This window comes from Eleutherodactylus coqui, chromosome 9 (genome assembly GCF_035609145.1).
Source record: "Eleutherodactylus coqui strain aEleCoq1 chromosome 9, aEleCoq1.hap1, whole genome shotgun sequence".
Classification (NCBI taxonomy): domain Eukaryota; kingdom Metazoa; phylum Chordata; class Amphibia; order Anura; family Eleutherodactylidae; genus Eleutherodactylus; species Eleutherodactylus coqui.
Genome location: NC_089845.1, coordinates 126,902,866 through 126,930,707, shown reverse-complemented (window position 1 = coordinate 126,930,707; position 27,842 = coordinate 126,902,866). Strand labels below are relative to the sequence as shown.

Genomic DNA, 27,842 nt, shown 5'->3' with positions numbered 1-27,842 from the left:
CTAGTCAGTTTTAGAATCCTCAAAAATATCAGTTGGTGAAACTTCCAGCAAAAGTTGTAGATAACAGGTGATTTTATCGAAGCCAGGGATCTGTAACTTAAAGTGTATAAAAGGGATATAGAAAACTACACCGCTCAACATAAACAGCAAGGCATAAAAGTACTGAACTTTAGGGGACTGGATAATGGGTGCAAGAACCAGGAAGGCTGATACTGCAATAACTCCAAAGACGATGGGAAGAAAGACCTGAAATAGAAAACCGTAATACTGGTTAGTGTTGTTTGTCATGATCAGCCACGGAATGAAAATCGGGTGAATTTTTGCAAAACTGGATCCAATCTTCCCAACCCGATCTTACAAATAAAGAGGTGTGTGTTTTCAATGAATGTTGCTCAGTGGATAGCACTATTACCATTCAGTGCTAGTGTCCTAGGTTGAAATCTCATCAAGGACAACCTCTGCATGGACTTCATACAGATGTTGCCCTTGGTCAGAGTTCAACCTAGGGCTCCAGCAAGGCAGCAATACTTACAACTGAGCCACCATATTTGCCCTTTCTGCTTCAGAGGAGAAAAACAGCAGGAAAAAAAAACTCCTTAGAGCTGTTGCACTCGGTCAGATTTGAACCTAGAACTCCAGCACTGCAAGGCAACAGTGCTAAAAATTGAGCCAACATGCTTGGTCTTCCTTCCTGTAGAGAAAAAGATGAATAAACACAAAGAGAACTTACAAAGTCTATGCAGATGTTGGTCTTGGTCAGACTTGAACCTAGGACACCAGTACTATAAGACAACAGTGCTAATGACTGAGCCGCCACACTTATTTTACATTCTTGTTTCTCCTGCTCTTTCTTCTTTTTCCTCCTCCTCCTACACAGGAGAAGGAGAAGAAAAATAAAGTAAAGGAGAATGAGAAGAAAAAAAAGGAATGAGGAAAAAGAAAAAACAGAAGAAAGAGAATAAGAAAATCTCCTTCTTCTCATACTCCTCCACAGAAGGAACAATCAGCAGGAGGAAGAAATAAGAAGCTTGTATGTTTAGGGGCTAGTAGCTTTGTAGTGCTGGGGATCTAGGTTCACATCTGACTATGGAAAACATCTGCATGTAGTTTGTGTGTTCTCTTTGTGTTTATTCTTCTTTTTCTTCTCCGTCTTCTCCTTCTTTGGAGAAGGGAAAAGGAGGAAGAATTGTGGTGGCTCATCTATTAGTGCTGGAGTTCAAGGTTTAAATCTGTCCAAGGGCAACATCTGTATGGAGGTTTTATATTCTCTTTCTGTTTATTCTTCTTGTTGTCCTCCTCTGGTGATGAAAGAACAAGCGTGATGTCTCAGTAGTAAGCTCTGCTGCTTCGCAGTGCAGGAGTCCAAGGTTCAAATCTGTCCAATGGCAACATCTCTATGAAGTTTTCAAAGTATATACAGATGTTGTCCTTAATGGGATTTGAACCTAGAACCCCAGCACTGCAAGGTAACAGTGCTATCCACTGAGCCCCATTCATAGACAAGGAACCTCCTCCTCCAATTTTTACTGCCTTTTACTATAAAGGGAGTCAGAATCCACCTGTCCTGATTCACAATGATTTTTTTTAAAAATCTGGCCGGGCAGTATTCCAATAATCGCTCAGCATAAATACGATTTACCACATGAAGACAATACACATTCTCTTGTTCTGTGTTGTATAGATATACACTACCGTTCAAAAGTTTGGGGTCACCCAAACAATTTTGTGTTTTCCATGAAAAGTCCCACTTATTCACCACCATGCGTTGTGAAATGAATAGAAAATAGAGTCAAGACATTGACAAGGTTAGAAATAATGATTTGTATTTGAAATAACATTGTTTTTACATCAAACTTTGCTTTCGTCAAAGAATCCTCCTTTTGCAGCAATTACAGCATTGCACACCTTTGACATTCTAGCTGTTAATTTGTTGAGGTAAGCTGGAGAAATTGCACCCCACGCTTCTAGAAGCATCTCCCACAAGTTGGATTGGTTGGATGGGCACTTCTGGCGTACCATACGGTCAAGCTGCTCCCACAACAGCTCAATGGGGTTCAGATCTGGTGACTGCGCTGGCCACTTCATTACTGATAGAATACCAGCTGCCTGCTTCTGCTGTAAATAGTTCTTGCACAATTTGGAGGTGTGTTTAGGGTCATTGTCCTGTTGTAGGATGAAATTGGTTCCAATCAAGCGCTGTCCACTGGGTATGGCATGGCGTTGCAAAATGGAGTGATAGCCTTCCTTATTCAGAATCCCTTTTACCCTGTACAAATCTCCCACCTTACCAGCACCAAAGCAACCCCAGACCATCACATTACCTCCACCATGCTTAACAGATGGCGTCAGGCATTCTTCCAGCATCTTTTCATTTGTTCTGCGTCTCACAAACGTTCTTCTTTGTGATCCAAACACCTCAAACTTGGATTCATCCATCCACAACACTTTTTTCCAGTCTTCCTCTGTCCAATGTCTGTGTTCTTTTGCCCATCTTAATCTTTTTCTTTTATTGGCCAGTCTCAGATATGGCTTTTTCTTTGCCACTCTGCCCTGAAGCCCAAAATCCTGCAGCCGCCTCTTCACTGTAGATGTTGACACTGGTGTTTTGCGGGTACTATTTAATGAAGATGCCAGTTGGGTACATGTGAGGCGTCTGTTTCTCAAACTAGAGACTCTAATGTGCTTATCTTCTTGCTTAGTTGTGCAACGCGGCCTCCCACTTCTTTTTCTACTCTGGTTAGAGCCTGTTTGTGCTGTCCTCTGAAGGGAGTAGTACACACCGTTGTAGGAAATCTTCAATTTCTTAGCAATTTCTCGCATGGAATAGCCTTCATTTCTAAGAACAAGAATAGACTGTCGAGTTTCAGATGAAAGTTCTCTTTTTCTGGCCATTTTGAGCGTTTAATTGACCCCACAAATGTGATGCTCCAGAAACTCAATCTGCTCACAGGAAGGTCAGTTTTGTAGCTTCTGTAATGAGCTAGACTGTTTTCAGATGTGTGAACATGATTGCACAAGGGTTTTCTAATCATCAATTCGCCTTCTGAGCCAATGAGCAAACACATTGTACCATTAGAACACTGGAGTGATAGTTGCTGGAAATGGGCCTCTATTCACCTTTGTAGATATTGCACAAAAAACCAGGCATTTGCAGCTAGAATAGTCATTTACCACATTAGCAATGTATAGAGTGCATTTGTTTAAAGTTAGGACTAGTTTAAAGTTATCTTCATTGAAAAGTACAGTGCTTTTCCTTCAAAAATAAGGACATTTCAATGTGACCCCAAACTTTTGAACGGTAGTGTATATGTTATGTATGGTATATGTATTATGTCTACATAAACTCTACCTTCTTAATCCATTAAGGACAAAGTCTAGTTTGGTACTTAAGGACGCAACAGTTTGGGGGGATTTCCATCTTCATAGCCGTATGAGGATTGTTTGTTGCGTGGCGAATTGTAGTTTTTATTAGTGACATTAGGGATACATATAACTGCAATTCCTCCACAACATTGTTACACTTCCGTGGCCTGCCTGGTCGCCAGATTTATCGCCAATAGAACATGTATGAGATCATCTGAGATGCCAACTTTGACAGTCTATGAGTTTACATGATCATGAGTCTCAGTTACAGCAAATTTGAAGCGATCTGCCACAAGATACCACACAGAACCCGTTCGCCTATGTACTGTATAAGTTTTATTAATTTTGGGGAGAGAACAGGATGAAACTGTCACATCAATTCAGTCATGTTGAGGTAGCCGATGAACACATTTAAAGATAGAGGACAAGAGACAGGCCGGATGATGTGTAGAATACAGAGAGTTTCTGAACTGCCAGAAGTCAGAGACAAGATAACTGATGGCAGAAAAAACATAGGTGGAATCTAGGATCGTTACTAGGGATGAGCGAGTATACTCGCTAAGGCACTACTCGCTCGAGTAATGTGCCTTAGCCGAGTATCTCCCTGCTCGTCCCGAAAGATTCGGGGGCCGCCGCAGCTGACAGGTGAGTTGTGGCGGGGAGCAGGGGAGAGCGGGTGGGAGAGAGGGAGAGAGAGATCTCCCCTCCGTTCCTCCCTGCTCTCCCCCGCAGCTCCCCGCCCCGCGGCGGCACCCGAATCTTTCGGGACGAGCGGAGAGATACTCGGCTAAGGCACATTACTCGAGCGAGTAGTGCCTTAGCGAGTATACTCGCTCATCCCTAATCGTTACCTAATTTACCTTGACTGGACCTGGCAATAAAGCAAGGCACCCACCCTGATAAGGGAGACTTTGTGTTTTAACTCTCAATAACTTTCCTGTACAACCCTGGGTGGACTATGGAGGAGAGGAAATACTCAAGGACTGGGTGAGACAAAACAGCAGAGACTGAATGGGAGACGCCAGTCTGTGGAACGCAGCCTACACCTTCACGCCGTGACGCCAATGCGCTTTCTATCCAGCCTGCGGAACACACCCACATATGTCCCGCATGACTAGTCATGTGACTCTCCTTGCGTAATGACGCCACCATATAATGTCCTCTCTGCCTTCTCACCTGCGGCATGTTCTAACAGTTCCTATTTTATATGTACACAGCGTTCTTGTATTTTTATGTGGGTTTATCCTCCCTTATATATCTCTACTATTACTTTTGTGGAACACCCATCTAGTTCTTATGCTACGATGCCCCAATCCCGCCCCCCTCACTGACTCCTCCCTCCTCCCTCTGCCTTCACCTGACGTAGTTCACGTCATTAAACAAGTGACCCGGAAGGGGAAGCCCCGCCCTCATTGACCTCCCTGGCAGTTCACTCAGAGCCCAAACCACAAGGTATTTCCTTTAATTTTTATATATAAATATGACCTTTTACTGCTATTTTTATGCATACTTGATAAAGGCTATTGAATAGCCGAAACACATTGTATATTACTGAATAAATATTAAAATCTTCACAAATACGGATCCATCCATTACTACACGCTAATCAGGATTTTAGGGCGTCATACATATTGACACCCCTACGAAGTACGTTCTTCTTCAACTTTCTCTGCTACACATCCAACTACTGGAGCACCAGGGCTTTTTCACTGTATTTTCCTGCATTCTGCTCTCTCTGGTATATTTTACCTAGAGTCACCCTGTGAGCTCTCCCAATCCTGGGATGTCATCCAGACCAGTATCTTGGATTTGCATCTAACATCACCTACTAATTAGGACCATTCTGACGAACCGCGACCCAATTGCAGGGCTCAGTTACGTCTGGGGTGAGTTCTTCATTTATATATTTTATTTATCCAGCACACGACTTTTTTCTCCACCTCACTTTGGAGCGCTACTAATCCCATATACCCCATTTATTGTATCATACCTGCACTTGCACCTGATCCTAACTGGCGCCTGCACAGCCAACGATGCCATAACAGAAAGAATACGTCAGTTCTGCCATTGTTTTTTGCTTTCTTTTACGGTGTTCACTATACAGTATAAATGACATAACTTTCTTTTGTTGGTCAGTATGATTACGGCAATACCAAAATTATATAAATATATTTATTTAGGTTTTCCCACTTTTGCACAATAAAAACCCTTTTTTTGAAAATAATTTGTTTTTGGCACTTTTTTTTTCCATGGATGGAGCTGTGGAAAGACTTGTTTTTGCATTCCAAGCTAAAGTTTTTATTGGTACCATTTCGGGATACATATGGCATTTTAATCACTTTTACTGCATTAGTGGTGAGGCAAAATCTACAAAAAAAGTTACATTTTTCTATGAGCCATTATGAATGCAGTGATACCAAGCATTTAAAAAAAAAGAAATGGAAAAAGTGTGCACAGAAATGTTTTTGATTATTTTTGTAAATTGAATGCTTTTTTTTTTGCTTTATCTGTGCTCTTTTAGGAAACCCGAACTGGACAACCCCTTTAATTATTCCAATTATGGTTTAGATGTTCAACTTACCTTGTACGGGCAATTAAGATTGGGTTCACGATAACGCAGTACAACCAGACTAATGCAAGTTAGTCCAACCAGCAGCCAGCTGGAAAACCCAAAATAGTTTGTTAATGAAATAAGGTCAGAAGGAATGACAAAAATGGATGCAATTATTGTGGAAATGATCATAGCTGGGGCGGGGGTCAGGTAGTGTACATGGAGCATTGATATAATCGCTGGCAAATGTCCTTCTTTGCTTCCAGCGTAGTTTAATCGCCCCAACATAAACATTCCTCCATTCAGAGAGCCAAATATTGAGATGGCCACTGAAACAGGGATGATCCAAGCCACTGATGGGATAGTTCTATCGGCCCACGTCACCGATACTGCAGCTGCAATGATATAGCAATAGGAAAAATTATATTCAACCTAAAGTATAAAACAGCTGTAGGTAATATATCCCTGATAATGTACATAATCTACATCCCGTGCAGTCAAAATGTACCTTGCATGAGCTAATTACATACTTAAAGAACTACTGCGTTTATCGAAGTGTTCACCTCTTGTAAACCTACACTATGATTCGGTCGATATGAATATTGGTCCCTTAAAGGGTTTGTCCACAGAGAAGGGAAGTACTAGAATGGAAATCAGGGTACCTGAAGATACAATCTTCTTGGGTGTCAGAACAGTGAGGTATGAGATGTTCACCAGCAAATAGAAGACAATCACCATGCACATGGCTGTTATTATACTGCGAGGTATGTTTTTGCTCGGGTTCTTTATCTCCTCTGAAATATAAAGAAAAGTAATCAATAAAAATATAGTGAAAATCGCAGCTCTGAGATGAAAATGTACTATACAGCCTGTTAGTTCATAGAATCAAAGAATGGCACAGTTGGGAAGGATTTCCAGGGTTATATGGTCCAACCCCCTACTTAATGCAGGATCACTAAGTCATCCCAGACAGATATTTGTCCAACCTCTGTTTGAAGACTTCAATTAAAGGACAACTTACCACCTCCTGTGGTAACCTGTTCCACTCATTGATCACCCTCACTGGCTAATATCTAATTTGTGTCTCCTCCCTTTCAGTTTCATCCCATTGCTTCTAGTCTTTCCTTGTACAAATGAGAATAGTGGTGATCCCTCTGCAGTGAGACAGCCCTTCAGATATTTGTAGACCGCTATTAAGTTTCCTCTCACCCTTCTTTTTTGCAAGCTGAACATTCCCAGATCCTTTAACCGTTCCTCATAGGACATGATTTGCAGACAGCTCACCATCCTCATTGCTCTTCTCTGAACTTGTTCCAGTTTGTCTATGTTTTTTTTAAAATTCGGGTGCCCAGAACTGGACACAGTATTCCAGATGAGGTCTGATTAAGGAGGAGTAGGAGGGGGGGATAATTACTTCACATCATCTAGACTCTATGCTTCTCTTAATACATTCCAGAATCGTGTTTACTTTTTTGCTGCTACATCACACTATTGACTCATGTTCAGTCTTTGATTCATTAGTATACCCAAGTCTTTTTCACATGTGCTGCTTAACCCAATTCCTCTGCTCAGCAACTCCATAAAAAACTGAAAATTAACTGTCTGTTTCTTCTGTTTAGCATTAGTTTATATCAGTTTTTAGTGGATCCGTCACATGGTCTCCCTTTCTGATCATGCGCTGTTGAATTTGATGGATCCATTAAATGGAAAGCTTAAAGGGGTATTCCGGGCACAGACTAACATTTTAAAATCTAATGTACATCATCACAATAAATAATTTTTTAATAGGTCCACTGTACCTGGTCTAGCCACTTTCTTCATTTTCTATCTATGTCATGTGACCCTCCTCCTGAAAAATATCTCCACTTCCTCTGATGTCTTGTCTGCATTTCCTACTTCCTCCCTGGCCATAACCTCCAACATCCTGTGTGCAGTGCATGGTGGGAAGACAGGAGTGGAAGCACTGCGCTGTATTGCTCATGTGCAGTTCAGAGTGTCGGAAGCTCCTTTCTGTCTGCTTCAGCAACTTTCTCTGACTCTCTCAGTGTGAGGGAGGTTGATGCTGGTAAGTTGAAGGACCTGTGAGCTATGACTGTAGCTACAGCTGTGGCCAGGAGACAAACTCTATGCATGCTGAGAGTTGTACGTAACAGTCCGTTGTGTTTACTGCACAAGTGATGCATGTAAATGTGGCGACAGATTGGCAACTGCACAGGGCGTAGAAAAGGGTCCAAAGTGGCAAATAAAAGGTACAGGTTGCAGCTAGATAGCTGTACCTCTTAGATTTCAGCTTCAGAATTTCCATTTTCTGCTAGAAAACCCCTTTAACCCCTTGAGTGGCGGGTTTCCTACCACCCTGTCGTGCCCACCAGGGCAGGTTTTTTAAAATGGTCTAATCATTGAATTTCAACTAATTTTGCAGTTGCGTCTCAAGAGCCATAACTTTTTCATTTTTCCATTGACATGGCCATATAAGGGCTTGTTTTTTGCGGGACAAGTTGTGATTTTTGTTAAACAGGGGGGAGGAAAAAAAGAAATGGGGGAAAAAAGAAAAAAAGGGGCCATGTCATTAAGGGGTTAAATAATGTATTAACTTCCTTCTCTGGGTCATTATGACGCATGGATACCCCATGTGTGATTGTATTTTTGATTTTTTACAAAGTAAAAGGGACAAGTGTTTTTATTATTTTTTTAAATAATTTTTTACCTTTTTTGTTTTTACCTTTTTTTTTTTTGTTCCTTTAGGTAGGGGACTTCCACAGGCACCCCCTGATCACATTCCGGGGGTCCGATGGTGACAGCCCTTTACATGCTGCAGTCACATAGACTGCAGCATGTAAGGGGTTAACACAGCAGAGATCGGAGGTTTTCTCTGATCTCTGCTGTAAGAGCTGGTACCTAGCTGTCCTCTTGCAGCCAAGCACCAAGCTCTCCCTGCCACAGAGACCATCGGCTTGCTTCTGACAAGCCGATGGTCTCTATGGCAACCTGTAAACAAAGCAGGACATTGCCGGCAATATCTTCTGCTGGTTTTTCAAAGCCCTTGCTTTGTTCTCTGTGGGTCTGTGCAGGCAGAGCACACTGTCACAGCTTGTGGCATTGTGCTCTGCAGCTCCCATAGTGATACATAGCCCGGAAATCTTCCGGGCTATAACGCTATGAGCAGTGGAGCTCGTCCCGGAAATTTTCCGGGCGTGCCACTCAAGGGGTTAACAGGAGCAAATGGAAGCCTTTCTGTTCGCTACTGTCTCTGTTTGCTACAATGTAACAAATAATGGAAGCCTTCCATTCCATTAGGTTTCCATTATCTTGGCTAGACAAGATTTGCTCTGGTAAAACAGAAAGATGGTATTATGACTATTGACTTAGCCCTTATACTGGCCATTTTTTGGTGTAAACAGAAGAGGGAAGCCCATAGCAGAGATCAAATTAGGCCCTCAATATGTTTTCTGGTTTTACCACCAAAAAATCATAAATTTATTTTCCGTAACTCTTAGGCTCTCCACCCTCTTGCTTACTAGTAATGCAGTTTGCCTGTAGATGCGGGACCTGCAAAAGGTCTCCCCATTCGAAGCAAAGTGTATGAGGCCAACCAAAACTCGGAATCATGTCACTCTCATAGTCTGATGTGATGGTGGAACACCCTTGATCTTAACCCATCTAAAACTCTGACGGGTAGGGCTTAATCAGACAGGCATATATCGGCTGGGTTTTCGCGCCTGGCCGATATACGCTGTCTCTCTCTGCAAGGGGTGGAGGCAGGCCTGGTCGGGAGCAGTACACTGAGCTCCCGACCCCAGTAAATTATTTCCCCTTTTGTATTAAATCGGTCTTCTTAATTTTTTTTGCCAATGTAGCTGTACGACACCTTTTATTTTGCAGGACAAGTTCTAGTTTTTTTTATAGGGGCCAATTTCAGGCCCATATAATGTATTTATTAACTTTTATACATTTTTTGCTGGGGGGCAATCGTTAAAAAAAAAAAGAGCTGTAGTGTCAATGTTCTACTAGATCACATGACTGTGTATAAAAGAGCATGCTAGAGATGCAGAGTCTCTCAGAACTAAAGATGGTCAGAGGTTCACCAACCGGTGAAAAATTGTTTCTAAAAATTGTGAAACAATTTCAAAAAAACCTTTCTCAACGTAAAATTGCAAAGACTTTCAATTTACCACCATCTACAGTACAACAATATTGGATGCTTAAGATCTACAAGACCTCAGGCGGGACTGCATTAAAAGCAGGCTCAATTCTGTAATGCAAATCACTGACTGGGCTCAGGAATACTTCCAAAAATCATGGCCTGCAAACACAGTTTGCTGTGCAATCCACAAACTCAAGATAAAGCTGCATCTTGCAATGAAGAAGCCATATGTCAACACAATCCAGAAACACCAGCATCTTCTCTAAACCAAAGATCATTTAAAATGGGCTGAGGCAAAATGCAAAACTGTTCTGTGGTCAGATGAACCTTTTGGAACCCAGATGTATTGTCTTGTGGACTTAAGAGGAGAGGAATCGTCTAGGTTGTAATCTGCTCACAGTTCAAAAACTTGCATCTCTCATGGTCTAGGGTTGCATTATTGCCTATGGGTCAGAAAGGATATTGTTTTTCCTTAGGGAGAGCACCTAGAAGCTGTGAGGAGACTTATAAGGCCATTCATGCTCTTCTGGGAATATGCAGATGGAAAGATAGAACAATACCTCTACAGCGCCACCTATTGGAAGGCAGCATTTCTGCAAATCAATGTCAGACTTAACAAGCCTTGTAACAACAATAAGGAATTATGAGCCAAAACCAGAACAACCATGCAGATGTCTCACAGTGATTGACCCTCATCAGTGTCAGGTTCCTGACTTAGCTATTGAGAGGCCTATAGACATGGGTAAGGAAGGGTACTGTTTCTCCTTCGGGAGACCACCTAGAAGGTGTGAGGAGACATATAAGGCCATCCATGCTCCTCTGGGAAATATGCAAATGGAAACTTACACATCTTAAAAGGCACTTTGAATGCTGAGCAGTTTATAGAACAACATATTCTTCCATCGAGGCAACGTCTCTTTCAGGGAAGGCCTTGCATATTTCATCTAGACAATACTGAACCGTACACTGCATCCATCAAACAGCATGGCTTCACAGAAGAAGAGTCCCGGTGCTGAACTGGCTGCCTGCATTCCAGACCTTTCACCAATAGAACACTATGAGCAGCTAGAATCCTACATCGGACAAGAATGGGAAAACATTCCTTTCTCAAAACTCTTGGCCTCCTCACTTCCCAGATGTTTACAGACTGTTGTAAAAAGAAGGGATGCTACACAAAGGTAGACGAGGCCCTGCCAAACTTTTGTGACATGTTGTTACGGCACTCTGCCCCCCGAGCGCCAGTTGGGGTGCCCTGATCTCCAGCACCCCCACTGTCCCTGCCTACTTGCCTCGGCCCTGGCTAACCCCAGGCGGACAACTGGACGGCGGTCCCTGCCCTGGCTAGGGACCTGGCGACTGACAAGCAGGAAACTACCTAATGGGGGGAACAGAGTGCCGACAGAGGAGGCAGGTGGAACAAACCAACAAAACTTACAAGCAGAGTAAGACTGGAGATGGAACTCACAGGCAAACTGGCAGAGTGCTGGATAGCAACTAGTGCTGCCTGGGCCAGACTAGATTAGAGGCAAACCAAACCAACAAAAACAGACTGAGTGAAAGGGGACCAGAGGGAGCTGACCGAACACTAGGGACTGACTGAGGAGACCCGCAGACAGACTGGCTAGGTGCATGCAGAACCAATAACTGGCAATGAGCTCAGTTCACTGCCAGTCTTTTAACCACAAGGTTCCGCCCAGGGGCGGAGAGTGGGAGGAGGCAACTCCACCCACTGCTGTATAAGAAGCACAGAGGAGTGCGGGCGGCACCCTACGGGCGGGCACGCCCACGCCGCCGCCCACTGGCCAACCCAAGCTGCTGGGATGACCTCGACACAGGGCTCCAGGCTGCTGGAGCCGACGCCGGAGCGACGCGCGCCCACCGTGGGACCCCATGCCGCACTGTATGGTAACATTACCCCCCCTCTGACGGGGGACCTCCGGGCCCCCGGAAACTCGACCAGGCTTATCCAGGCAAAGGCTGTGAAAACGCTGTACCAACCCGAGAATGTGACCCTCCTGAGCGGACACCATGGACTGATCCTCAGGTCCATGACTTCGGTAGTCTGTGGCTGCCCCATTTCCTTCAGGGCCAACCGTTGACATATCGTCATGTTTCAGGTTGTCTTCCGAGTCAATGTCCAACCATTCGCCACTGTCTTTTGACCCATTTCTTGCTAGTTCTAACCCTAGCCAATTTAATTTTTACGACTTTTACTTAGAAATTCTGGTTACTTTCATATTTGTGAAATGCGTGTTTTGTTCTTTCTTGCTCTGGTAGTTATAACAGACTATTGCAGATCATAAATATATGTCTGTATATTATTTTACTCCATTTATTCTAGCTCTACCCCTTGGGGAAATACTAAGAAATATAATGTCCTTCTTTAAATGAAGAGACCAGGACTGTACTTTACTATAGGATGCATGAGATTTTTCAGACTAATTTAAAATTCCCTGGTGGTCTAGAATAGTGAAGGGATCACTATATGATCCAATGGTGGTCTAGGATAAGTTGCCTTTCTTGGCTGGCTAGTCTAGAGTAGTTGTTACGGCACTCTGCCCCCCGAGCGCCAGTTGGGGTGCCCTGATCTCCCGCACCCCCACTGTCCCTGCCTACTTGCCTCGGCCCTGGCTAACCCCAGGCGGACAACTGGACGGCGGTCCCTGCCCTGGCTAGGGACCTGGCGACTGACAAGCAGGAAACTACCTAATGGGGGGAACAGAGTGCCGACAGAGGAGGCAGGTGGAACAAACCAACAAAACTTACAAGCAGAGTAAGACTGGAGATGGAACTCACAGGCAAACTGGCAGAGTGCTGGATAGCAACTAGTGCTGCCTGGGCCAGACTAGATTAGAGGCAAACCAAACCAACAAAAACAGACTGAGTGAAAGGGGACCAGAGGGAGCTGACCGAACACTAGGGACTGACTGAGGAGACCCGCAGACAGACTGGCTAGGTGCATGCAGAACCAATAACTGGCAATGAGCTCAGTTCACTGCCAGTCTTTTAACCACAAGGTTCCGCCCAGGGGCGGAGAGTGGGAGGAGGCAACTCCACCCACTGCTGTATAAGAAGCACAGAGGAGTGCGGGCGGCACCCTACGGGCGGGCACGCCCACGCCGCCCACTGGCCAACCCAAGCTGCTGGGATGACCTCGACACAGGGCTCCAGGCTGCTGGAGCCGACGCCGGAGCGACGCGCGCCCACCGCGGGACCCCATGCCGCACTGTATGGTAACACATGTGTTGCTGCCATCAATTTCCAAATGAGTTATTTTTTTTTTCATATTAAATGGGAAAAAAGTCTCACTTTCACCCTCTGATATGTTCTAGTGTGAATAAAATATGGTTAGATGAGATTTCCAAATCATTGCATTCTTTTTGGCTTTACATTTATTTGCATTTCACACAGCGGCCCAACCTTGTTTGGAATTGAGGTCGTATTTGCAGGATGAGTTGTAGTTTTTATTGGTACTATTTTGAGGTTTATATGCCTTTTTGATTACTTTTCATTCCTCTTTTGGGGAAGCAAGAACAGAAAACATCTATTTTGGGAATTTGTTTTGTTTTTTTCATGGATTTTTCCATGTTTGATAAATAATGTAATATTGGATGGTACAGGTTGTAATGGATGCAGCAATGCCAATAATGTGCAGGCTTTTTTTTCAATATTTAAAGCATTGTGTAAGGAGAAAAAATCTTTAATTCTTTTCTCAAAAAGCATTTAGATGACTGTGGTTTCTGCGGGATTAGGCAGCATAAAGAAGCGATTAGACAAACAAGTGCTAATTTTTTCTCGGGGAAAAAAGAGTTTCATGTGTGACAATCAGAGCACAAATAAGTATTTTCTCTGATTGATAGCACTTGGGAGTAATAACATGTACAAAGGTCCATATTACCCTCCTCTGGGACTGGGGTACAAACAGGATGATCACAGATCTTTCTCTCCTGCCCCTTCCTGCTCTGCATACAGATACAAAAACTGTAAATTCAGTATTCCCAACCCCACTTCAAATGGCTGTAGCTCTGGTTCTATTACTGTTACTGACATGATGAAAGTGTTATTTTAAAGTCGAGATTACAGAATTTATAGAATCAGAGCTGCAGCCATATGAAGTAGAACAAGCTCAGTTCGTCCAAAAGTGTAATGGTCTTTTTTTTATAGTACGAGAATGTTCATGGTAAACTGCAGGTAGGTTAATACAGTAAGGCCGCCTGTCTACGGCTGCAACAGAATATCGCTAGCGATATTCCACCACGGGGGAGGAGGGTGGAGTGCTGTAAGGTCTCCGCAATGAGCCTAGCTAGTTGACAGGCATATTGAAGCAAATCGCGGCATGCCGCGATTTTAATCACGCGAGCGGAGAATCGCTATGATTGTCCGCTCGTGGACGTCGGGCTGTGCTTTCCATAGTTATCCCATGGAAAGCGTGTCATGCGAGCTCCGCAGGCGATTTATCGCCGCGGACCTCACTATGACATCTCGCCCATGGACAGGCAGCCTAAAACAAGTTTGTCACATACTTTTAGCAGCATAATTTAAGCCTATGGGCTGAAAGTAGGTGATCTGCTGAGTCCAGGGATGTAAGTGTTATACCTACCATCCCTGTTGTTTCCATAGTGTGAGCATTGAAAGTTGCCACTCAGTGCATTGAGTAGCATTGCTAAGTAGTCCACCTATTATAAAATTAGAATGGGCGCACTATTTAGCAGTAACACTCAATGTATTAAGTGACCACTTACAGAGCTGTCACCGAGGGAACAACAGGAGAGGTAAGTATAACACTTACATCCCCAGACTCCTTGGCGTCCTGCAGTCCTCGTTCACCCACAGTAGATCACTTCCTGATTACGGGATTCATAAAGCCCACTTCCAGGAAGCGATGGCTATGATTGATTCTGCAAGTGCTGCTCAGTCAATCACTGCAGCACTCGATGAACCAATGTGATGGCTGGGATTGATTCATACAGCACTGCATTGATTGGCTGAACAGAGATCGAAGAACCAATCACAGCTATCGTGTTGTGGAGGCGGATGTATGCATTGGCTAATCAATGCCGCAGCTCAGCGCCGGAGCTTCAAAGAGCAGCAGGAGGGACCTGGACCGAGCCTGCTAGGTAAGTATAATAAGACTTCCTCAGAAAATAAGACCTAGCACCTCTTTGGGGGCAAAAATAAATATAAGACAGGGTCTTATTTGGGGAAAACACAGTATTTCCTTTAATCGGCCACATACGTTTGGGTAAAAGCCTTCAGTATGGATAAGCCCCTTATACATCCGGCCACTGCACTGTACAAACATCTCAATGTAAGAACATTTTAGTGGTTATGATTGTGTGTAATTATAACTTTACAATAAGCTGCAGCACAATAGAAGGCAATTATTGACATGCATCAGTGTTAAAAACGAACATATGTACATTTAGTAAGAAACCGCTCAGTTGGAAAACTAATCCTTTTTCCTCCTAGGGGGTAAACAGTTTGTGTTACGGTTGTGCAGTTAAAGTACAGCAGATTTTACTTTGCTATAAAAGCAATGAGTCTCTATTACAATAACATTCGGGAATTTGCTGTCTGTGAATAAACGCCTTAAATAGTTTATTATTTAAATCCTTCAGACTCCATAGTGAAGCGTAGCGCCTCCATAACTTAAAAGCTGGGGAAGGAAATTATTGGAAAAGTTTGAGAAAAACACGTACAGCAATAACAAGCGCAATGCGATGGAGACTGATACTTTTCCTGAGGTGCAGATAATTCTCAGGATTCTGTTTATTCAAGAACAGACATGCTTAAATTCACTTACTATGGATACTATTTTCCAGCCATATCTGTTAGAAGTTTGTTCCAACAATCACTAAAATAATATTTTCTGATGTGGCTTCTGAACATCCCCCGAACTAATTTGAGATTGTGCCCCCATGTTCTTGTGTTTAGTTTCTTACTAAAACAATTCCCTGCTGAAGTCCGGGCTCACACGAATGGGTCAGATTCCGAGTGCTGCTCAGCCAATCAATGCAGCGGTCGATGAACCAATGCAATGGCTGTGATTGGTTCTTTGAGTTCTGCATTGATTGGCTGAGCTGCGGTGCTCAAAGAACCAATCACAGCTATCGTGGTGTGGAGGCAGGATTTCTGAATTGGCTGAGCTACGGCTCAGACAATTCATAAATCCCACCTCAACAATGTGATGGTTGTGATTGGTTCTTTGAGCGCCGCAGCTCTGCCAATCAATGCAGCACTCGAAGAACCAATCACAGCCATTGCATTAGTTCATTGAGCGCTGCATTGATTGGCTGAGCAGCACTCGAAGAATCAATCACAGCCATCATTTCATGGAGGTAGGATTTAACATTCAGAATATCTCCTACTTTACATTGGTCCCCGACCACTTTACACCTGCTTCCTAATATTTATATTTTTAATCTCTCTCTCCCCCCTGCTCCCCCCCGCAACCACCCGCTCACCCCCTTCGCCCCCCGAATCTTTTCAGACGAGCAGGCAGTTACTCAAAAATGCCAATGCTCGCTCGAGTAATTTCCTTAACCGAGCATGCTTGCTCATCTTTAGTACCCATCAGTAGCCATTTATATTTTTGTTTGTAAAGTTTTACCTATTTATTTCACATCATATCCGGTTAACGGAGCGCTTTAGTACCTCTTTTTTTCCTGCTTGCTTTCTAATTCAGTTCTGATCAGTTTGTTTTTCTTGTCTCAGTACTTTCTCATTGGTTTTCATGATCAGTATTTCGGATAAAGTTTGCATTAGGGATATCTTTAGGGATCTCAGGGACAGCGGAGTTTGGTGTTAGGGTCATTGTCAGGCATGGATTAGGGGAAGGCTTAGGAAAAACTAGAGTTTGCATAAATGATTCTCAGTTTACTATCTATTCACCATTCAATCATCCATCTGCTCCATTAGCTGATATAATCACTATTCTATTCCTGTCATTTAATGGTGTATTCTTATTCCTGCATCGTTGTTGTGTACCATTGTTGAAATGTGCTTCGTATTATTGCTTCTTCAACTGAATTATGTCTAATTATGACATAATTCAGCTCTGCTGTAAATTCTGGAATTATTAAAGTACTGGGACACTTCATAAGTACCCAAAAAAGGAAACTGCTAAAGCTGATGTCTAAATCTGTTGTCTTGTGTCCAGCTGGCATCATTTCAGCACCATGTGTAGGAGAGCCCAACTATGAAATCTTTGCACTGGGCCCACCAATCTGTTAAAACAGCTTTAGTTACAAATAAATTTAGCATAGATCCCAACTGTTTCTTTAAAGGGATTGCACCAGAATCACAAGTTATTGATTGGTGGGTGTCTCACTGCTGAATTCCTGCCAATCTCGAGAACAGGGGTCTTGTGTCTCCCTCTGTCCGTCACTGTGGGTGTCACTTCTCCCCCATCAGAGATGTCAGAATGAATGGAGCACTGGCTGAGCATGCAGTTGTTATTCGTGATATATTTTTCAATGGGGATGATGCAAATAGGAAGACGGAACAATGTCTCTACAACACGACCTATTGGCTTGTTAAAAGGTCTGACATTGACTTGTAGGAATGCTGCCTTCCAGTAGGTGGCATTCTAGAGGAATTGTTTCACGTTCTCATTTGCATATTTCCCAGAGGAGCATGGATGGCCTTATAAGTCTCCTCACACCTTCTAGGTGCTCTCCCAAGGGAGAAACAATATCCTTCCTGACCCAATGGGACTGATGGAAATACTTGCTGCTTGGCTATCTCTAGCAGTAGTACTTAAAATGAATGGAGCTCCAGCATACTTGTGTGACTAGCACTCCATTGAGTCTCCTCTTCACTGCAGAGGGTGCAGTAAGTCAACAGTGAGGAGGACAGGGAAAATGGGACCTCAGTCCTTGAGATTGGCAGGTGTCTCAAGAGACCCTACTGATCAGCAAGTTATCCCCTAGCTTGTGAATAGGGGATAATGTATAATTCTGGTTCAACCCCTTTAAATAAAAGAGGCCAGGAAAATCTTGTCATCATGGTATAGCCTAGATGTCTTTTGCCCTGGAGTTGTTTAAGAAAGAATATTTAACATATAATAGCGGCTTATAGTACTAATCAAGGTAATAGAGTGAATTCCACTCACCTGGTACACGGTGGGACTCCTGGATAGGGATCCTACCAGTACCTAGTGTCTAAGTCTGCGTATCGGTGTGTCTCTTGTCCTTTGATCCAGGTATTCTGAAGAGGTGTCTTGGAGAGTGGAAGCCCTCTGGGTGACCAGGGGCTTGCAAATGAGTCCAGCAAAGGAAAAAACTCAGCGCTCTAGGACTATGAGAATGATCTCCAGACCGTTTTGGCACTGAAACGCGTTGCAGAAATGATCTAATAAAAAACAGTTCTTTTAAACCACTAGACCTGTGGGTCCAGAGATCATTCTCATAGTCCTAAAGAGCTGAGTTTTTTGTTTTTTCCTTTGCTTGAGTTGTTGAAGGTCTATATCTTCCGTTTACTCACACAAAGTTCATTATTCTCACATATAGAAACCTAGAGCTAAAGGAGTGCAATAATGGAGAACTTTAGGTCTTCCTACTGAAACTCCACACTCATAGAACATTTATCTACAAGACATAAATAGTAATTGTACTGCATAATATGAATACTTGACCTATTGCCAGAGTCATAGGTCAGTTTCTTAGAATCCTAAAAAAGATTAGTTATAAACTTGTGTGACACAGTCTGCACTGGCTTTCTCCCAAATAGATGAAGCTGCATTAGCTTGAGCAGTTGCTTTCCATTAAATTAAAAGCACAGGCCCATACTATAGATTGATCATTTTAATTGGGTTGTCGGTTTTTATACTTCCTAGATATAAATGGTCACAGGAACCCTTCTATGATTTCTTCCATAGTACTTCCTCTAAGATTAATGTCTAGTATCGATGTAGACCACGGCCGGCTTGTACATTCATTACACTTGTGTCTTACATGGCTGGAGTTACAGAGCCAACATCTCATTTATATTTATACAGCATATTGCAGGGCAAGATGCTAAATTTCAAGCAGAAGTTTCGCACACTTCGTATGGGTTGAACCACCATCCTTAAAACTGTAAAATATAGTCTAATTATCGGTTAGGCATTACTTACAAGATGTGACTTGACTCAGTACCTCATGACTCCATGATATTACTGGTTCCCAATCTACATATATAATCAGAATTACACTGTGAATCTGTTCAACACTGAAAAGTGCATATATTTCTGGAGATAAACCATAGACAGCCTGGCTTTCTATAAATGTATACTGTCCAGGATTAGAAAAAATGTTTGCCTTTTACCAGAAACAGCACCACTCTTGTATGTAGGCTTTGTCAGGTATTGCAGCACAGAGGTTTTCTTCTCATCTCAGATAACTCATTTGAAAGAGACCCTCCTTTCTCAGAATCATAGAATGGTGGAGTTGGAAGGGACCTCCAGGGTCATCGGGTCCAACCCCCGGCTCAGTGCAGGATCACTAAATCATCCCAGACAGATATTTGTCCAGCCTCTGTTTGAAGACTTCCATTGAAAGAGAACTCACCACCTCCCGTGGCAACCTGTTCCACTCGTTGATCACCCTCACTGTCTAATATCTAATTTGCATCTCCTCCCTTTCAGTTTTATCCCATTGCTTCTAGTCTTTCCTACAAAATCATAGACTGGTAGAGTTGGAAGTGACCTCCAGGGTCATCTGGTCCAACGCCCTGCTGAGTGCAGGATTCACTAAATCATCCCAGACAGATGTCTGCTCAGCCTCTGCCTAAAACAGGACCTGGAATGGCGGATCATAGGGGCATCAACATAAAAGAACAACAGGAAGTAATACAACTGCTCTCTCTGGTCCCAGGTAAAAAATCTTGTCCAGAAACTGGAGGGTCATATTTATACAGGTGATATTTCTATGCAAGCTCCATCTGATTTTGATATGCACAGAACTCGCATGGTAAAAGCACCCGTTCATTTGACATTTTTTACTTGAACCAATGGTCCGAGTTTGAAAAATTTCTGCATGTCCTATTTTTGTGCGAGTTTCACACAAGAATAGGACATGTAATGTGCGGTGTCCCATACATTAAACAACATGGATGCAGCGATTGTGTGCTGTTCGGTATGATTTGCGTACTAGAGTCTCTGGCGCAGCTCGCATCGCCCATGTGAATGCTATATGTCCTAAGTCCTATATCCAATCCTAGGCTATAATGAAAACCATAAGCTCTCTTCACACACAGCCGTTAACTGGTATATGTGGTTGTTTTTTAGAACAGTTTTTGTACTGACACATTTTATCTCTGCATTTTTTTGTGTTGTTTTTTTTTCCCTCCATAAAAAAGTCTATACAAAAACACCAGAAAAAAAATGCTAAACCTACAGTCTGCTGCAATTGCAAAAGAATGCTAATTACCTCCAAAAATGCACAGCAAAAGGAAAAACTCCAGAAAAAAACAGTTTTGCTGCGTTTCATATTTTCCTATTGACAAAAAAGTGACAAAAAATGCTCAGAAAAACAGCAGTAAAAAAATGTGCCATTTTTCTGAAAACTACCGATATCAAGTGTTTAGCAAGTCTTTACAAGGTGAATTATCAACAATAAACCTTATGGCCAACAATATATGGCTAATGTATGGCTTTAGAAGTGGGTAATTAAAGTGTTAAATAGATGTGTCATTTGGTGTCATATAGTTTGGAAAAATACCAACGTTTCACAGGTTAGGTCTATAGAGAAAAAGTCAACAAAGTTTCAACATACTTTGCTTGATTGGACTAATCCTGAGTTTTTTAATGTCTTTTCCTTTCATGTGTTTACATTGTTGAGTTCACATTCTGCTGATTACCTAATTTACCTTAACTCCATTGTCAGATATGTAATTTAAGGGATGGGCTCTATGTTACTGTTATGCAAATTTGTACTCTTGAACTAGTTGCTATGGACCTTATTTATTAAATCTCTAACAGAAAAATCTAGCCTTCTTAATGATAGCAGCCATCATAACTTGGTTTCTTCTCTTTGGATTACTTTGGAATATTAATAGAGATGAGCGAGGGTACTCACTAAGACAAACTACTCGAGCGAGTAGCGCCTTATGCGAGTACCTGCCCGCTCGTCTCTAAAGATTCAGGTGCCAGCGGGGAAGAGCGGTGAGTTGCGGGAGTGAGCAAGGAGGAGCGGGGGGGGGGGGGGGGAATAGAGTGAGAGAGAGATCTCTCCCCCGTTCCTCCCCGCTCTCCCCCGCTGCTCCTCCCCCCCCCCCCCCCGCCGGCACCCGAATCTTTAGAGACGAGCGGGCAGGTACTTACATAAGGCACTACTCGCTCGAGTAGTTTGCCTTAGTGAGTACGCTCGCTCATCTCTAAATATTAACTAAACTATGATTGGTTGATATTGGCAGCAAGTTCGGTTTATGAGTTGGACAATTTTGATATATGAGGCTAATGTGGCATTTTCATTATCTTTCAATGGTATAACACATTGGTAGAGTTATTGATAATTATGGGGCATCAATCAAAAAGTGGGTTCCCATGGAAAAAATGACTACACAAAACCATACTCCTGTATGTGTATACATGAGAGTAGACTTTCCTCAACTCTTCCTCCATGGTAAAGCAGTTGGGAATTACTGATGTACATAGTAAATGAAGTATATTATTTCCACAAACCAAAGCGTAAAGATACATACCAGCCAAATAATTAATTCCACTCCATCCTTCATATGCATACAGGCCTTGAAAGAAAGACTCTGCAATCTGAACTGCATTAGGGACTTCTGAATTAAATGCTTCCTTAAATGGTTCCAAAGCCTTAGTGTTATCTCCAAACTCAATCATTGCATAGACAATAATAAGAGTCAAGGACATCATCTTGAGCACTGTGAAGATATTCTGAACCCATGTGGCCATCTTGATACTTTTTGAATTTATGACACCTAAAACCCACAGAATTCCAATAGCTAATATTTTTTTGAGTAGATCAGGTGGTGGGCAGCCGGAGTAAAATGGCCGACTGATGTATTCGGCAAAGGCCAGGGCTCGTGATGCATTAGATGCAGGTCTTATAAACATCGTTAACGTCCAGATGGTAATGAAAGCCGGCAAAGATTCAAGACCTCGCTTGATATGGTAGTATTCTCCTCCAGCAAATGGTAGTGCTGTGCCTAGCTCTGCATAACAGAGGGAGCACATTATAGACAATACGCCACAGGCAGCCCATATACATAGCGCCACCCCAACATTGAGCTGAGAGTATTCCAAGACCCCTCTAGGAGAAACGAATATTCCAGCACCTATGATGCAACCAACAATGAAGCTTACACAACTGAAAAAGCCCAAATGCCTCTCCAGACAAACTCTACTGTCTTCTTTTACCGTCTTTTGTTGCGGAGAAATCTCCATTTTCAGCAAGTTGACTCTAGTCTTTGCCAAGCTTTATGGTATAGACTGGAAAATCCACTTAAAAGCGATGTTGCTTGTTCATTAAACAGCATTCCTAAAAGTTCATCATCTACTAAACTGTCGAACATATTGAAATTAATTCAGGAATATTTTTGTTAGGTGTTCATAGATCACTGGGGTCACTCTTACTTATAACTAAAGTCAACTAATTACCAGTAAATGTGTAAAGAAATGCACTTCATTCTGTCAAAATGTACCATGCTCTTGTAATTGTGATGGTCCTCAAAGTGATAACTATGGCACATTCCTCTGAAATTGCATTTTTTTTTCAACACTGCAACTCAACAGCAGCTGGATAAACCTCTGAAAGCAGAATGACCTTGACGAGTCTTAGGTATCTCAACCACTTTGGGAGTTACTATCAAGGTCTGTTCACGTTGAGAAACGTCTGTCAACTTTCAAGCTGAAACAGGTCATAGAAGGACTTCCCTCTAGTAACGTGGAATACCACAGCAGCAACCAGTGCTTGCACTATCTGTCTACAGCAGTGTTCCCCAACTCCAGTCCTCAGGGACGACCAATACGTCGTGTTTTTAGGATCTCCTATAGGAAGAACACCTGTGACAATGTCTGAGGCACCAACTATAATTACATCACCTGTGCAATACTGAGGAAATCCTGAAAACATGACCTGTTAGGGGTCCATGAGGACTAGTCTAGAGTGTCAGCAGACTCCTAATGATGCCAACTCGGAAGAATTGCACCAACATTTTTGTTACAAAATAACTATTTCATTCCACCTCGACTTGGTATAGTGGTTTTAACCACTAAATGTGGCTATGACTGCCACACACTGTTGCATGCTCCTCTTGTTATTAGAGATCAATCTGGATTTATTGGTCAGGAATTTAACAAAATTTTAACACTGTCACTTTTTGGGCCAATTCAGATGACTGATTTTCTCATTCAAGTGATATCTATGTATTTTACAGATAGCACTAGGACCCATTATAGCGAATTAGGCTAATCACACGATGGTCTGCATGAAAAAGGTTGCTACATGTCCTATTCTGGTCTGATTCACAGACCAGAATCGGACATGCAATATCCACTGTCTGTAGGTATCGGACAGCGCACGGACATGTATCGCTGCACTGTCTGAAGCAGCCGAGAATCTCTGGCACAATTCGCACTCAACCATCTAAATATGGCCCTAATGTTTTTGTGCAGAACTACTTATAATAGTTGAATGAAGGAACACTCAAAGTTCTTTTGCACACATTCTAGCGCCACCTACTAGAGACTGTGACAACTTGGGGGGATGTCAGCTAAGGGAATTACCATTCCTAGGATAAAGTTGTACAAGAAGAAAAGTGCTCCAAGACTGTGAAGACAGGTTTAAACTGGTCTTTGCTAGTGCTTATTGCAATTCTCACAATACTGTACACAGGATAAATCCTGGCCATCTGGCCACTAGCTAACATTAATGTCCCTTGCTAATCAGGTGTAAGGCTTACAGTCTACACCCTCAAAAAAACCCTCATTGTAAGGTGTATCTTTTCCTTGATGTTCCCGATCCCACACACCTTTAGCTGAGCCTGCTTCTTTTCCCAGATAGAGTATTCTGCAACAAACACAGCAGGTGCATATTAAGTTTCTCCAGCTAGCTGCAAATTAACCCCATTAAGGACCTCGAGCAAAGGGAAACTCTTTCTCTGCTGACTAATTTTTGTGAAATTTGGCCCTTCTAGTGGCACCAAAAGACCACTACAGTAATCCCTAAGCCATAAAAGCCAACAGGCCACACGTCGGATCACAGGGGCCTGGATGAACCTGAGATCGCTAGTGACTGGACTGGTAGACTGCCATTGCCTTCCCACTGATCCCCCTACTGTGGATTACATTGCAGATGTCCTGCTGCCCTTGCTGTTCCTTAGGTCTGTTGGGCCCACTGTACTTATGCTCCACCACTTACTGAGGTCTAACCTCTGTACTTGCTCTCCTAAGCATGCTTCTTTGCTCTTTCCTCTCTCTTCATGCTCCCATAGTGTTCCGGCATCCCTTTCCATGCATCTGCGTTTTTCCATTCTTGTCCGGCAGACCATCTTGATGCATTTAGGTGAGAGCGGGATGCCCCACACCCAGTGGCTTGTGACGCTCAGATTATAGCTACAGTATGAAAGTCCACTTCAAATTTGGCAATTCATTCCTGGAATTGAAATTTAAAACTAATTGTAATAAATGTTTAGTTTTTTTTTTTTTACTGATTTGTATGATGAAATATATGTATTTTTTGTATATTAGTTTAATGGGGTTGTCCTAGAGATGCAATTTGAAATGCCTGGGTCTAAGTGGAAAATCTGTAGCAGAACCCCCCAAAAGCCATGCGTCAATAACAATACGAGTCTCTTAATACTGGGCAGAATCATATTAGGCCTCTTAGACTTATGACCCCAGTGATGTGGCACCCTCTGCACCCACTGTACTTACTCCCTAGGGATCTTCCAGTAGAAATTGGCACCTGGCTGATAACCAGAAAAATCAATGGGTGACCATTAGAGATGAGCGAACGTACTCGTCCGAGCTTGATGCTCGGGCGAATATTAGGGTGTTCGGGATGTTCGTTATTCGTAACGAACACCACACGATGTTCGGATGTTCGTCTATATGCGCTCAATGGGGCCGGCGGCAGCAGCGCCAACCCCATTGAGAACATATAGAAGACAAATCCTTCTTCTCTGCCACAGCTGTAACAGCTGTGACAGAGAAGAACGATGTTTGCCCATTGAATTCAATGGAACCGGCAATACAGCCGACTCCACTGAATGCAATGGGCTGCCGGCGATCGCGGGATGAATTGTCGGAAAGGGGTTAAATATATAAGCCCTTTCCTGCAATTCATCCAGAAATGTGTAAAAATAAAAAATATATATATACTCACCTGGTGCCGACAGACGGAGTTCAGCGCGGCAGGCTGCAGTTCTCCTGAACTGCTCTGAACAGCTGTGAGTAGTATTCAGCAGCCGGGGATTTAAAATCCCCGCCTGCTGAATAAGATGCCTCTGAATGGTCACAGCCTGACCAATCAGAGGCCAGCCCTCACTCACACCCATTCATGAATTCATGAATGGGTGAGTGAGGGCTGCCTCTGATTGGCTCAGGGGCAGCTCTCCTGTCCCTGAGCCAATCAGAGGCAGCCCTCACTCACCCATTCATGAATTCATGAATGGGTGTGAGTGAGGGCTGGCCTCTGATTGGTCAGGCTGTGACCATTCAGAGGCATCTTATTCAGCAGGCGGGGATTTTAAATCCCCGGCTGCTGAATACTACTAACAGCTGTTCAGAGCAGTTCAGGAGAACTGCAGCCTGCCGCGCTGAACTCCGTCTGTCGGCACCAGGTGAGTATATATATATTTTTTATTTTTACACATTTCTGGATGAATTGCAGGAAAGGGCTTATATAGTTAACCCCTTTCCGACAATTCATCCCGCGATCGCCGGCAGCCCATTGCATTCAGTGGAGTCGGCTGTATTGCCGGCTCCATTGAATTCAATGGGCTAACATCGTTCTTCTCTGCCACAGCTGTTACAGCTGTGGCAGAGGAGAACTTGCTGTGTCGTTCCCATCATTTTCTTGAATTGCCAAGATTTTCACACATGAAAACCTTAGCGAGCATCGGCGAAATACAAAAATGTTCCGGTCGCCCATTGACTTCAATGGGGTTCGTTATTCGAAACGAACACCCGAACATCGCGGGAAGTTCGTTTCGAATAACGCGAACCCGAACATTTTGGTGTTCGCTCATCTTTAGTGACCATATTTTTCTGCCCTGCATGCAGGGCAGAAACATTTTTATGTCAATTTAATATAAAACATTTATTTTGTAAGGAAGTTCTAGTATTTAATATACAAAACATGGTGATAATAAATCTGAATCTCATTTATGAATGTTCTCTTAAGACCCCAGCTAAATGTTCAACCAGATAATCCTGGCTGTGGACGAGATGGCTAATGATTGGTATGAACTTACGAAATTGTTTAAAAGTGTAATGTGCAACTTGTGCAATGGTCAACTTCCCTGTTTGAATCAGCAGAGGTAGCTATGCAATATATGCATGTTTTGTGTACTGACTTAACCCCTTCTTGACATCTGCTTTATGCGGCACTGTCAAGTAGTACTAGAACAATTTAAATAGCTCAACACAACTAATATAACACGTGGTTTCCTCAAATTCAATACAAAATGCCACTTAACGCAGTCTCAGAATTATTCAACAGCCTGAATAGAATCCCTCATAAGAGCACACATTTGCCAATTAGGTGTTGTCTCAAGCACACCTGAAGTAACCAATCAAGGGCTTCATTTGTTGCATCCAGTGCGCTTGAGATAAAACACATGAAATACTTGTACCGGCTAGGGCTTTCTTGACTATGATATTTGACTGCATACTAGAAATATGACTAAGTGGTCCAAAAAAATCAAAGACAGGATCATTGCCTTGTGCTATTCTAGCCTATAGGTGCTAAAAATCTGATTAACGGGGATCTCACTTCTGCGACTGCCACCGATAATAATGGGGGTGGGGGTGTTTCATGTCCCCCTCTTTTCATAACTCCGAACGCACTGCACCCCTTAAATTCAATGTGTAGATTTAGCGGAGCAGCAGCAAAGCATGTGTGGTGCTATTCCATTCATTTCAATAGGCTGACTGAAATAGCTTAGTAAAAAGGCTTGTCTATCTCTAATGAAGATAAATGGCGCTGCATGGCAAATGCTTAATCGTCACGCCATTTAATCTCCTCCTCACTGTGAGGTAAAACAGTGAGCCCACTTTGAGAATGAAGGGTGTAAAAGACCCCCGTTTTTATGACTGTTGGGGTCTCAGCAGTGAGAACTCCACAAGTCAGATTTTTATCACCTACCCGGTGAATAGGTAATATAAATCAATCTTGGGAATACACCTTTAATGAATGATTGTTGCTCTGACATGTAATACATTCAGAGAATGAAGGTCTATGTGAGGATCCCATTTCACGTAAATTAAATGTCAATATACACTACCGTTCAAAAGTTTGGGGTCACCCAAACAATTTTGTGTTTTCCATGAAAAGTCACACTTATTCACCACCATGCGTTGTGAAATGAATAGAAAATAGAGTCAAGACATTGACAAGGTTAGAAATAATGATTTGTATTTGAAATAACATTGTTTTTACATCAAACTTTGCTTTCGTCAAAGAATCCTCCTTTTGCAGCAATTACAGCATTGCACACCTTTGACATTCTAGCTGTTAATTTGTTGAGGTAAGCTTGTGAAATTGCACCCCACGCTTCTAGAAGCATCTCCCACAAGTTGGATTGGTTGGATGGGCACTTCTGGCGTACCAT

The 27,842-nt window shown here is 42.8% G+C and overlaps 1 protein-coding gene across 1 annotated transcript; it reads right to left on the bottom strand.

Moving 5' to 3' along the window:
• On the bottom strand, window positions 1-22,257 carry LOC136578850 (b(0,+)-type amino acid transporter 1-like). The gene is made up of 4 exons (XM_066579033.1): window positions 21,741-22,257; window positions 6,577-6,708; window positions 5,945-6,309; window positions 1-246 (listed from the first exon to the last, which is right to left on the bottom strand). Exons 1-4 carry the CDS (start codon window positions 22,240-22,242, stop codon window positions 1-3), a joined length of 1,245 nt encoding a protein of 414 aa, XP_066435130.1. The 5' UTR covers window positions 22,243-22,257.
• Window positions 22,258-27,842: the final 5,585 nt, after the last annotated feature.